Genomic DNA, 13203 nt, shown 5'->3' with positions numbered 1-13203 from the left:
GCAATTCTAAAAATGAGAGCATTTTCACCCAATTACAGAAAAAATATCTACTTTTTTTGAGAACTGTTGTCACAGTGACTGTTACCCTCAACAACAAATACCGTGGTTACCAAAGGCTGGGTGGCCTCACTGAAAGGGCTCAGGACGCTAATATGAGTTAATGCGCGAGATACTCTGTGGGGAGATACAGAGATCACAGTAGGAACTTTAATCAGCTCTTCAGCTTGTGGGCTCTGCTCAAGCATCTGAGCCCACCCCTTCCATTTTTTATTTCTCCCATGATCCTCTCTGGTGACAGGCAAATGCAATCAGCGTGAGTCATAGCGGCAGCTGTCCTATACAGGCCATCGGCAACTGTGCCTAATCGCTCTGTCTGTCTCTCGGACTTGCTGTCTGAGCTAACAAGCAGCAAGTACATACTGTAACTATACTGTAAAGAAAGGTTGAACAAGCATCAGGAACGTCAGATTATTAATATTTTGGCCTGGAATTTGACTAGTAAGAATGGCATTTCAGATATCTGAAATTGTGATTGCAAATAGTACAACTCTTACACATATCAATTACATTTGAGATTTCTTTCATAACTAGTCATAATTGATTTTGTCTAATCAAAATATAATTTCTACATGTGTAAATGCATATTGTAATATATAAAAATTGTTTTACAGATCTCTTAAATAAACATTAGACATTGTCAAAATCACATTGAAGTGAAAAATGATGTGCTACATGTTGCAGTGCAGCATTTTTGGCTTGAATTGGAATGAATCAGAGTTTGCCATCAGAAACGGAGAAATACATGCTGTCACTCCACACATGCCCCAACACACTGTCAGTGTGCCACCTAACCTTCTTTAGCCTTTCCATAATGACAGAGAGAACACACTCACTCAGTGATTCTCTCCCTCCCGCACATGCATGCACGCACACACGCACGCACACACACACACACACACACACACACACATTCACACTTACAGGGAGGACTAAGCTCATGGCCACAAGGAAATAAACAATGTGGGCAGGAAGAACAGCAACAAATGTTCCCATTCCATGCATCACTTTTTCCTCTGTAACTCTGCTCTGTACAAGCGTGCATTTCCGTGTGAATGAGCCCAAAGTGAAAGTATTTACACATCACCAGAGGAAACATGCACAAGCCATCTTATGCTGCAATGATGCATACAGAGACATTTATGACTATGGCACCTACACCACACCTGGCAAAACACTACAAGTGCTCTCTCTCTCTCTCCCTATGTCTGTCTCTCTGTGTGTGTGTGTGTGTTTGTGTGTGCATGCTATTTTGACTCACTATTAATACCCTATGCTCCTGTGTGCCAGTGGAGTATGCAGGAGAAAGAAGATCCCTGCTATTCCTAAGACAAACTCACTGGCTCACACATACACACCAAAATATACTGTTACATACTGCATGCTGCTAAGGTACTGCACATGTGCTCATTCTCATGTTTATCCTTACGGTAAGAATGAACTGAACAACTCTCTCTCTCTGGGAGAGAGAGAGAGAGAGAGAAAGAGCAATATGAACATTTTGATGCCACAGTAATAGAATAGACAGATTTGAATATATCATGAGAGTTGTAATCACCTGTAGGTTAGTAATGCGATGTGAAACCTTTGGTGTAGATGAAATTCCATATGTCCGCTACGCCAATGACAATTACACTTTTCACGTATCAACTTTGGGGCCTTCCACAGTATGACCGAGGTAGAATTATATTTTCAGTGCAAACACTTTGGGCACTATGGGCTGCAACTCCTCTGCAGGATAAATATCCTTAGGATTTTTATTCAGTCATTCAAACATTATTAGGGTAAGTTTTACTTTTTTCAGGCTATGTTTTCAATGGTAATCCCTTGTCAGTCAATAGTTAAAGTAATTAACTGTAGAACTGTTTTGTCATTGACTATGAGACCACGGTGAAGTACAGTAAGTTTCACTTACTTGCCTATGAGTTCAAATAATAGACGAGTGCAGATGCATAGGCTATAGGCTACTATGCTAGTCACAAAAAGGTTTTAGTGAAGGAAGGTTTAGTGGAATCCCTGTTCCATCTGGTCTGGCGTGCAAACAGATTCCTTCAAATGCGCTGCTGACTATGAAAATACCAGTAGCCTACGCTGTTTGAAGTTGCACTGCTTGCTGTTAAAGGGAATCATAGACGTAGCAAGTTGCTACCGAGAAAACCAGCCATGCAACTTCAAGAACAAATCTCACAGGAATCGTGAATCGACCTTGTCAGTAGATATAGCTCTTTGGAGATTTTGCCTGTTGTTATTCCTTCACCTCTACAACAAAAGCATTTTCATTGTGTACAGAGGGGATAAGTCACGAGAAGTTTGTTATTTACAACAGCAGAGTGAAATATAAATATATCGCGACTCTAGAGGAAGCTCTACAGTCGGCAAAAATACCTAAACCTAGTGTACCTTTAATGTCTATAAACTTTCCGCCTTATCCGTTTCTGATGGCCAAAATAGGGCCCTTTAACAGTTATTCTTCAAAACACATTTTTAGTCATTGCAGTGACAGGTCAAATGATACAACGACTGATTACTATCACCACAATTGTGTCCCAATAGCCTACCAAGTTTAATTTTCATACTTCAAAGCATTGCTGAGATTTGGTTTGACGGCTTTGCCAACGATTACGAGTCGCTGTATTGGGTGATCTTTTTCACAAATCGAAAGCTGGAATACAACTTTTGTGAGGATTGGGCTGAAGATCATTTGTAACGAAAATTGTGATTTGATTTCTGTTAGGCCTATCAATAAAATCCAATATGGCGGGAATTGATATCATGGATTATGTTGAACTCGGCTTGATCCAAAGATTGAAGCAACCTCATTTTTCAAAAGTTGATGCATTACCGCCACCAAATCTCATGTGTGGCAAGACGATGCATGACTTAATTAATTTTCAACAATAATAAATTAAAAACGGAAATGGGCCCATCTATCGAGAATGTATCACCCATAATGAATGCAAGAAGGACATATGAGTTATAGAATAGAGTCAATATTGTGACAGCTGAGGGTGTAATAAATGGAAGTGGGAGTTGAATAATAAGCTTAAAGATAAGAATATAACTTGCACAATCACAAAAGGTGTGCATTTACTTGCACATATATCTAATGTTTTCCATTGGAGGTAAAAACTGTAAAATGACCTGGTAAACCAGCTGATGGCTATCTGGACACACCCGATCCCCTGTGCCAATCTGTGAGTGGACCACGCAGCAAATTGCATCTGTTCAAACGGCATCACGCATCTGTGAAATGTTGAGCCTGTTAAACATCTCCTCTGGCCCTTCCAATAAGTGGGCTAAGTATGAGGGTGTGCAGGAGTCTAGATTTGAATCAAGAAAAGATTAGCGATATCATATTATGTCCTTTCTAAAAGAAACAACTGCTGGCCTCTTTTCGGAGGGAACTGGCTCCAGTCAAGCGTTGTCAACAGGGTGTTCCATCGGCATTGCAGATTTGAATAATATAGCCTCATTTCTCCAAGATTCTTTGTGTCCTGTGTTAATTTCCACCAAAGCACACCAGAGCATCACACTTCCTCCACCATGCTAGACAGATGGAGTCAAACACTCCTCCAGTATTTGATCTGCCCCTCACAAATATTCTTTATGATCTGAACACAAACTAGTCTGTCCATAACACTTTTTTCTAGTCTTACTCTGTTTGACTGTGTTCTTTTGCCCATCTTAATCATTTCTTTTTATTGACCAGTCTATGGCTTTTTCTGTTAGACTCTGTCTAGAAGTCCAGCATCCTAAAGTGACCTCTTCTGTCATTGATACTGATGTTTTGTGGTTACTATACAATACAACAGAAGTCCAGCATCCTAAAGTGACCTCTTCTGACATTGACACTGATGTTTTGTGGTTACTATACAATACAACATTGTACTATAGGCTACTATACAACATACTATACTATACAATGTAGGACCTGCGATGCGTCTGTTTCTCCGACGGACTTATCCTCTTGCTGAGTTATCCACTGGGGCCTCCCGCTGCCATTGTGACAATGTGAATGAGCACATTTGTCTTCAGTGTACCCTTGAGCGTGACTATTTTGGGTAGAGGGGGTTAGAGAGGTGATACAGCACATAGCTCTCCCCATCACACGTGTCTGCTTGCGTGCACGTCCACAATTATAGGTCACTCACCTGTGACCTTCACTGGCAAATGGCCAAACTATAGCAGAGTTTTACTCTGTGTCCAGGGGCTGTAGAGCAGGGAGGGTGCTGATGAGAGGACGTGTGCAGGAGGAGGCAGGGTGGGTACAGAGGGAATTCGTTGGGCAGGAGGGGCGCCATAGCCAGAGTGGGTGAGGTGGGTGGGGTGGGGTGTGGTGATTATGCTGTAACTGAGAGGCTGCACTTCCTGGCAAAGGATCTGACTGTGGGTGTGTTTGGGTTGACACCATGTCTGTCGCCCTGCCAACCGCTGAACATGCTCTGGTGAGTGTAAGATGCAAAAGCTGATCAAATCAGACTGGCACATAATATGCACCACTGGTACTGTTAATAGGCAAATAAAAGTCATACTGTATGTATACCAAAACTTATTGGACTAACTCACTGGACTAAAAAGGACACTTACATAAAAAAGGCTAAGGGACCGAAAGGGATAGAAGCAGCACAGTAAGGCTGATGTGTGTGTGTGTGTGTGTATGTGTGTGTGTGTGTGTGTGCGCGTGGGCAATAGTGAGGGCCACTTTAGCACTAAGCACAGCTAGTAGCCTCACTCATCAGATGTGCTGCTGTGAACCACACAGGGTGTGTCTGTGCACATCTGTCTTCTCGTCACATGCCACTGGACGTGAGACAGACACCAGAGCGAAGCCCACCGAACCTACCTACCTAGTGGATGATCATTCTTAAAGTTCATACATTTAACTGTCACCAGCCTTTTTAAAGCACAAATCACAAGATTTTGCATTATCAAATATACATATAACATTTTAATCATTTAATAGTGAACCATAATTGTTTGAGTGACTATGAATTATACCTGACTTAAAAGAGAGATAAACAACATTTCTGTGTGTTCTGGCTTATTTTTTTATTATTATATTATATTATAGGTATGAAGACCTATTGTCAGTGGCTTTTTGCTCTATTTTTTAGTAAAGGTGCACTTACACTTTGTGTGTCTGGAGAATCAAATAATAACACTTGACCATTGTGATATTTAATAATGTCCATTGTGCAGAGCACTTCCAGAGCACTTTTCCTAACAGCACAAAGTGAAATCAGTAAGCTTGATGTACAAGGACCTAATATCCCAGAGAATGCTTAGCTTGGTTAGTTTAGCTCTCTCTCATTTCTTTTGCATCCTTTAAGACCTAAAAACAAGCATTGAGCTGTAGCATCTGTCACTCATTTGCAGAAAAAATATGTTTTCAACTTCAGAAGTACTCTCAAGAATCTTCTTATTATTGATCTCTAACAATATTCCACAACTAACTGTGGTACAGCAGACATATGAGAGGATGTAAACTCCATTAGTCCATTAGGCCCATCAACCTACACATACATCTAGACATGAATAAATATAAATTAAAGCCATTAACATCTCTAAAGTAATATCAAATAAGAAGAAACATGCTGAACGAAGTATTAGGGAATCTACATACCAGCGGTCCCCCGGCCTGTTATCAGCATTGATTTATAATTCTGTGTGGAGTGTGTTTTGCCATGCCCTGGCTGTTGCCAAGGTATCGTGTGTGAACCTTCGCAACCCATGTTTAATTATAAAGCATCACTGTCAGTGGCCTGCCTTGTGCTGAGATATGAAAGAATGCAGCTACGGCTATTCTCAGGCAACAGCGGAAATGCTAACACCTGTCCTTCAAAATCAACTGGCCCTTACAGATATGCATGTCTACATACATAGAGTATACAAGCGCACGCACATACACACACACACACACACACACACACACACACACACACAAACACACTTTTAAATACTCACAGTTCACAATACGTATGATCACATGCCCGCTCAGGCACAAACCACATTCACTTACACACACACACACGCACACACACATACATATGCACGCACACAATATTACGCCCACCCAGAAGCAGTGTGAACTTGACACCTTTCAGACACTGCAATAAATAGAATCAGAGAGTATGGCCACAAAGTGTCACAGAAAATGAGGTCAGAGTGCACACATGACCAACGTGGATACAGAATTTCCCCCAGCTCTCTTATGCTGACCTCACACACAAACACACACACACACACACACACACACACTCACACTCACACTCACACTCACTCACTCACTCTTCTTTCTTTCTTTCTTTCTTTCTTTCTTTCTTTCTCTCTCTCTCTCTCTCTCTCTCTCTCTCTCTCTCTCACACACACACACACACACACACACACACACACACACACACACACACACACACCCCAGCATCTTACATGCATACCTCTCAGACTCACATACTGCATTCTAGCACACAGCCCTAAAACATGGAGCCTCAATGACAGAAATGGGTTGTCAGGGGATCAGAGGGGTCAAGAGGTAGTGTCTATTTGGGAGGGTTCAAACGTACACTGGGTGGGACAACCCACAACGTTATAGCTTATGTAACGAAACTCAGACGGAGGGTCAAACAGTTGCCTCCTCTGCTGTGGTGAATCCTGGCATGGCTCTGAGTTGACCAAGCAGCAATAGGGTGGGTACTGCTCAGGGTGGGGGCACCTACGGTTGCTGGCACATCCTCTGGATGCCTCTCACAGGACCCGATGCCCCGCTGTCGGCGTGCCTACTGACCATAATCAGGTCTAATGTTGACTTTAGTTGCTAATTTTGAAGTCAACCATTTTCCTATAATGTAAATTCCAATGTTCAGAAAATGAGCCGTACAAAGACAAATGGGCTTGGGAAATGACCTTAGACCATGATTCAAACTTGGTCACCGTCAGGACTAGGCCCATATAAGGTGTTGGGCCTCAGTTCTATGGTCAATAGTATCCATCATATTTACAGTTACACAGAAATGAATCCAGATCCGTAATATTCACACATCCATGCAAATAATAATGCTCTCTTTCTCTCTCTTTCTCTCTCTCTCTCTCATACACACACACACACACGCTCAGGGGCCTGCAGACGTAGGTGCGCATGTGGCCTGTGGCAGGCAGCAGGGATCCTGTTTTACTGAGGTGATTTATGAATGCCCTGTGCATCTGATAGCATTTCTATTGAATGCTTGTGCTGAAACCTGCAGCCAGGGCAGACATTCCAGAGGACGATGTGAAAATGAGACAACTGCCGGCAACAACAACAACAACAACAACACACACACACACACACACACACACACAAACGGTAATAAAACATATCGGTCCAAACCAGTCATTTCTATTAATTGCAAAACATTTTTTTTTTTTAAATCAGAAGTCATTCTCTGTTTTCTAAGATTCTGAAGCATAGGAAATAAGTCAATGGAGATATTTCTCCTTGTGTGTTTCATTAAGTTGGGGTCCATGGAGGTGCAGTGGACGGATGGTGTCATAGTTCCAATGATGTCACATTCAGTGGTGTCATATGAGGGTGTTGTGATAGCCTACTGTACTACTGCCATAGGTTAAAATAACAATGTCATATATATCCATAACATTGGCTTACATGTGGCAAAAAGTTATGTAAAAAGTGATGCATCATAACATTTAATCATCTAATAATAATCCTATGCAATGTACAGTATTATCCATACAATCTCCAGAAAGTACCGTATTGAATTAGGCAAAGTGCGGACAGTCAGACCTGTCATATTTGCATTCTGACTCTTGGTCATGGTATGAAATTTGAATCTATTCTGGCTATTTTTATTCATGATGGTGTCCTCGTGAGTTCATGATGATCATGACAATACATTATGAAAGCAAATAGATTGCTGGCGACTGCTGATGTGATTTAGACCCTCACTATTTAGATTTAGATTCATAAACATTTTGCATTTACAAGCATTTAACCAATTTAAACAATGTGTAAAGGTTTTGGTAATTACCACAATCGTGTATAACCCAACGTAACCTTGCCATTCTGTTGCGGTTTTACTTAAGTCTGACCACACATGAGTTTGACACTATTTCTGAGCAGAAAGTAAAAAAAAATACCATGTCATTTTGACTACTTTTCCAGAGATTACTGCATTGTATGATCATCAGAAATGACTGGTCACCAAGCTTGAGTAAATTCTGAAAGAATTTGATTAGAATAATGTTAATTTAGTTCACAGAGAAACTTAATGCCACTCTCACCATCTACATATACAAAGAAGTCCAAAGCCTTAATGAGTGACTATTTCTCTGTCCGCCATTTCAAACTCCATTGAGTCAACAGTGTTTGTTTTGATGCACCAAATGAGCTGAATGACTTAGGGAGAGCACAGTCCATTAGTGAGGCTATCTTTGTCCCTTTACCTAATAAAACAGAGACGTAGAGAGAGGAATCAACAAGTTGGGCGAGGCACAACCCTCGCCAAGGGTTCAATCCCAGTGTCCCTCACCACCATTACCAAATGGATATTCATTTGTGCATTGGCCACCTCCTGGTGACGTCTCTGAGCACACTACTAATTAAGCTGTGCCTCTGCTTGCTGCCTGCTTGCATGCCTGCTGCATGGATGAGCGAACGCTCCAGGCATAGCCCTGGAGAGCTGAGAAGCATTGGCATGGGCAGGTGTTTTTCTTGACACGCCCCAGCCCCTGGGAGCCCATGGAAAACGACTGTAACAGGTGGATGAGCTTACCACTGTGCAATGAAGGGGGGATGTGTGTGTGTGTGTGTGTGTGTGGGTGGGGGGTTGGTCTGATTGGAACCGACTACACTCCTATTCCCTGTTAGCTTTTGCTGGGTTTTTTTTTTTTCAATAAGCAGTATCAATGGCATCACACATTTTGAGCTGTGGAGTTTCCAATTGGTTGGGGCCACCTTTGAAACTGTCAAAATCTCTCCCCCAGCCAAGGTGAACCTCTGTGGGCTCTGCTTACACCCGCTCTCATGGTAGTACCATTAGCCAGGCATGGCAGACATTACAGCAGACTGGACTATAAAAAGACTCTGAAAAGGGAGCGGGGTCCAGGGAGAGAAAAGAAGGGATAACTCTCTCTCCCTCTCTCTGCTTCTCTCTCTCTTCTCTCTCTCTCACTTTCTTCCTCCCACTTTTTCTCATGATCCCTGTCTATTTCTCTCTTCACTTACATGTAAAATATTTGTCCCTTTGATAAAATAAAAGTACTGCCACTGTGTAAAATAGTCTGATATCATTTTATCCCACAAACACAAATATGCACAGACATTTACATATGACAACACTTGTCAGTGCACTCTGTACACAAGTGTTTGCAAAGTGGTTTGAGAGCTTTGTGAGTAGACTTTATGTCTTCATCTAAACTTCCCTTCCCTGACCAAGAACCTTGATGGGTCATATACACCCCATTTTGGGAACAGAAATATGTGTATGTGTTAAGCATGCATTACTGTTTGTGTGTCTGTAATTGTCTGTGAGCAAGAACAACTAGTGACTTGGAAGAGAAATAGTGTTTTATTGGTGTTATGTTTGATATCTCATAGTTCTATATCGAGCTCTTAGCTAACCTTACAACCATGCACTTTGAGTAGGCGGATGACACACCCTGTTTATGTCCTCTTCTGATGCACTCATGATGTGTTCCTTTGTAAAAGTTATTTTTAGGCGCTTTATATTTTCTCTATTTTTCTCTTGCCTTTTTTTCATGTACAGCAGGTACTGCAGATAATGTGTTTCCTCACAGAAAACGTTCACAAATGTAAGAAATAGTTTCCTTAACTTGTTGCATTCTGTCTGTGAGAAACAATTTTTTGACAGTAGCCCATGAAGGGCGTTGTCGACTCACTGACTGACTCCCAGCCCACCACCCTTACAGTAACTATAGCTAATGAGAAAAAGGAGAGTCTGGATCCTGTCATGACCATGATGGTGACCGGCCTTCCTATAGGCACAAACGGTTCAAGTCATTACTTAAGAAATCCTCTACCACACTGCCACAAGCACAGCCTTTCACCTCATTGCAAACTCATTATATTGCTTTGTGGCCAATTCATTGCAAGTCCTACAGCAATATACAGGTTTACACAGGTTTACAGGTTAGGCTTTAGCATGGGACATCTGTGAGAGATTACAAACACATTAGAGTCTGAAAGTCACTTGGGAGTGAGAGACTTCTGATGGCGAGATGTTCCAAACGTTCTGGGGATGTCAGTGGAAGGTTTTGTTCGTTTTTGGCACAGGTATGCGACTTTCTAAAGTTGTATGAGGAATGCTGTGCCCGGCCCTGAGGTGGAATCTGTATGTACTTTAAACAGCATGGAGAAATCACACACTCAGCAAGCACTATGCATGGAACATGCAGATGTGTGGATCTGCGCACAGTACACACGCACAGTACCCGCACAGATACTGTACACACAGTACACACACACAGAACCCACATAGATACACACAGTACACACACACAGAACCCACATAGATACCCTCAGTACACACGCACAGTCCCCACACAGTACACACGCACAGTGCCCACACAGATACACACAGTACACACACAGAACCCACATAGATACACACAGTACACACGCACAGTCCCCACACAGTACACACACACAGTACCCACACAGACACACACAGGCGTATGGAACTGTAGGCACACTTCTGCAGAACTACACAGCCGTAAATGAATGACTCCTTTAAAGTACTTCAGGACATAAAAGAAACAGCGTTTCATTTAATGACATCAAATACACTTTTCATCTACTTATCCACACAGATACTTATGAACATGCATACAGATCAATACACACACACACACACACACACACACAGACACACACACACACACACCCTGCTATGCCTTACCTGGTATATCATGACTTTGAAGTTCTTCCTACGGAGCAGCTCGTGCTCGTTGCTCTCCAGCTTCTTGATCTGGCCGGCCTGCCTCTCCAGCTCGCCGCGGACGCTCTTCACGTTGGTGTTGACCTTGCGCAGCTTGTCCAGCATCTTGTTGACGGTGTTGCTGGTGCCGGTGTGGTTCTTGGCCAGCTTGGTGAGCTCGCCCTGAATGCAGCTCACGTTCTTCTCCATGCCTGTCTGACGGGCCTCCAGGGTCTCCTGCGTCTGCTGGATCTGGTCCACCACACCGATGATCTTGTCCAGCAGGGCCAGCACCATGATCCCGTTGTTGTCGGCCTCTTCGCCTTTGTCCTGGTCACCGACCGAGCCCAGGGCCAGTTTCACCTCCACGGACGGGTCGTCCTCATCGCTGTCGCTGTCGGCGGGCACTGCGATGGCAGGCTTGGGACTGGCACTGGGCCCTTTCTTGACCGGCATGACCGCGGGCTTTGCAGTGGGTTTCACGGCAGGTATAACCAGGGAGTCCCCTGATTCCTCCTCCTCCTCCTCCTCTTCATCTTCGTCACTGTCAGCGGGCACTGCAATGGCATGTGTGGTGGTGGTTGCGAAGGCAGCACTGGGCTTCTTCTTGACCGGCGTGATGGCGGGTTTCACCGCGGCTCTCACCAAGGGGACCTCCTCCTCCTCGTCGGAGGCCTCGGTGAGGGCAACGCGTTCCAGCTTCAGGCTCAGGTCAGCCATGGGCAGAGTGTCAAATGGGTGATCCTGTCGAATGCGTAGAAGACACGCGCTCGCTCGCCTGCTCACACACGCTCGAACTCCAACCAATGCGTGCACTCACACAGCAAGCGTGTGTGAACAGTCGCGGTGAGTAAAAATAATGTCCTAAAAAAAGAGATGGTGGTGTGGGAGGGGGAGGTGGGGGTGAAAATCTGTCGTCCCACGAGCTGATCCCGATCAGATTCAGTTGTGTTGTTGTTGTTCCCCGTCGCTGTAGACAATGCCCAAAGTCCTCTTCGGTTGTGCCGATATGTCACTTGCCACTTGCCACTCTCCCCTCTTCGGCGTTCTACCTCTCCTGTTTGACGACCCCTCTCTCTCACACAAACTCACTTCCCCTCTCCCTCCCTCTCTCTATCTCTCTCTCTCTCCCTCTGTCTGTCCCAGGACGCTGGCAGGCAATGGCAGGCAGGCGACTCACAGCCCCAATATGTGTGTGTGGGAGTGTGTGGGTGTGAAAGTGAGTGTGGTGTGTGTGTGTGTGTGCGTGCGTGCATGTGTGTGTGGGTGTGTTGGGGTGGGGGTGGTGGTGGGGGGGTTGTGCATGTCTGTCTGAGCTCAGCTGCCAGAGCTGGGAGTAATGCCGGCCAGTCAGACTTTCCCTTTCCAGCCCCTCGTCCCACCCCCTCCCAAAAAAGCTCTCTCAGGTTCATCCCCTTCCTACTCTCCTGCACACACACACACACACACACACACACACACACACACACACACACACACACACACACAAAGTACATAAACACACAAAGTACATAAACACAAACAAAGTACATAAACAAAACACACATAAACAAAACACACACACATACATGCATGCACATACAGACACGCCTGCATGCACAGACACACACACACACACTCACACACACACACAAACGCATAGGCATGAAAATCCAAATAAGTTGTATCACATTCATGGATCTATTCATAGATCTTTTATTGGGATACACTGAGTGTATATGTATCTCCAGCAGATCAAAGTATCGCTATCAGTGTCAAGTCCAGAGAGAGAGAGAGAGTGGGAGAGAGAAATGAGATAGAGAGAGAGAGAGAGAGAGAGAGAGAGATAGAATATACAGACAGACAGACAGACAGAGACAAGTACAAGGTAATAGAGTCAGTGAAACAAATCCAAAAGTCAAGGAATGGGACCCACACTGTCCCACTGTATTAAATTAAATGTATTGGATTATAGGGCCATACTGAGCACAAACATAAGGAACTATCATTACTGTGACAAACTATCATTATCTACATCTGTCTTCAGTTAGCCTAGAAATCTAGACGCACCCTAGCGGCGGCAAATTAATTTGCTCAGCCTGTACGTCTAGTATCAAACCATAGGGATTTCTATTGGCTGACGCCGTGGACGTCATCCAATCACAGCGCTCTATTTTGTTAGAGAGTCTTAAGGCGGGCTTAACAGGATAACGACAGTTCTGTGACGGTGAACAACAAG

General features: G+C 43.8%; 1 protein-coding gene across 1 annotated transcript in view; it reads right to left on the bottom strand.

Moving 5' to 3' along the window:
* The window catches only part of cavin1a (caveolae associated protein 1a), a 21715-nt gene extending 9500 nt beyond the window's left edge, over positions 1-12215 (bottom strand). Inside the window, exon 1 of the mRNA XM_042086411.1 lies at positions 10968-12215. Coding sequence (XP_041942345.1) covers positions 10968-11705 — 738 coding nt within the window. The 5' untranslated portion in view covers positions 11706-12215. The remainder of the gene's footprint in view (positions 1-10967) is intronic.
* Positions 12216-13203: the final 988 nt, after the last annotated feature.

This window comes from Alosa sapidissima, chromosome 3, assembly GCF_018492685.1.
Source record: "Alosa sapidissima isolate fAloSap1 chromosome 3, fAloSap1.pri, whole genome shotgun sequence".
Classification (NCBI taxonomy): domain Eukaryota; kingdom Metazoa; phylum Chordata; class Actinopteri; order Clupeiformes; family Clupeidae; genus Alosa; species Alosa sapidissima.
The sequence above is the reverse complement of the archived record's forward strand: the minus strand, read 5'-3'. Positions and strand labels throughout refer to the sequence as shown.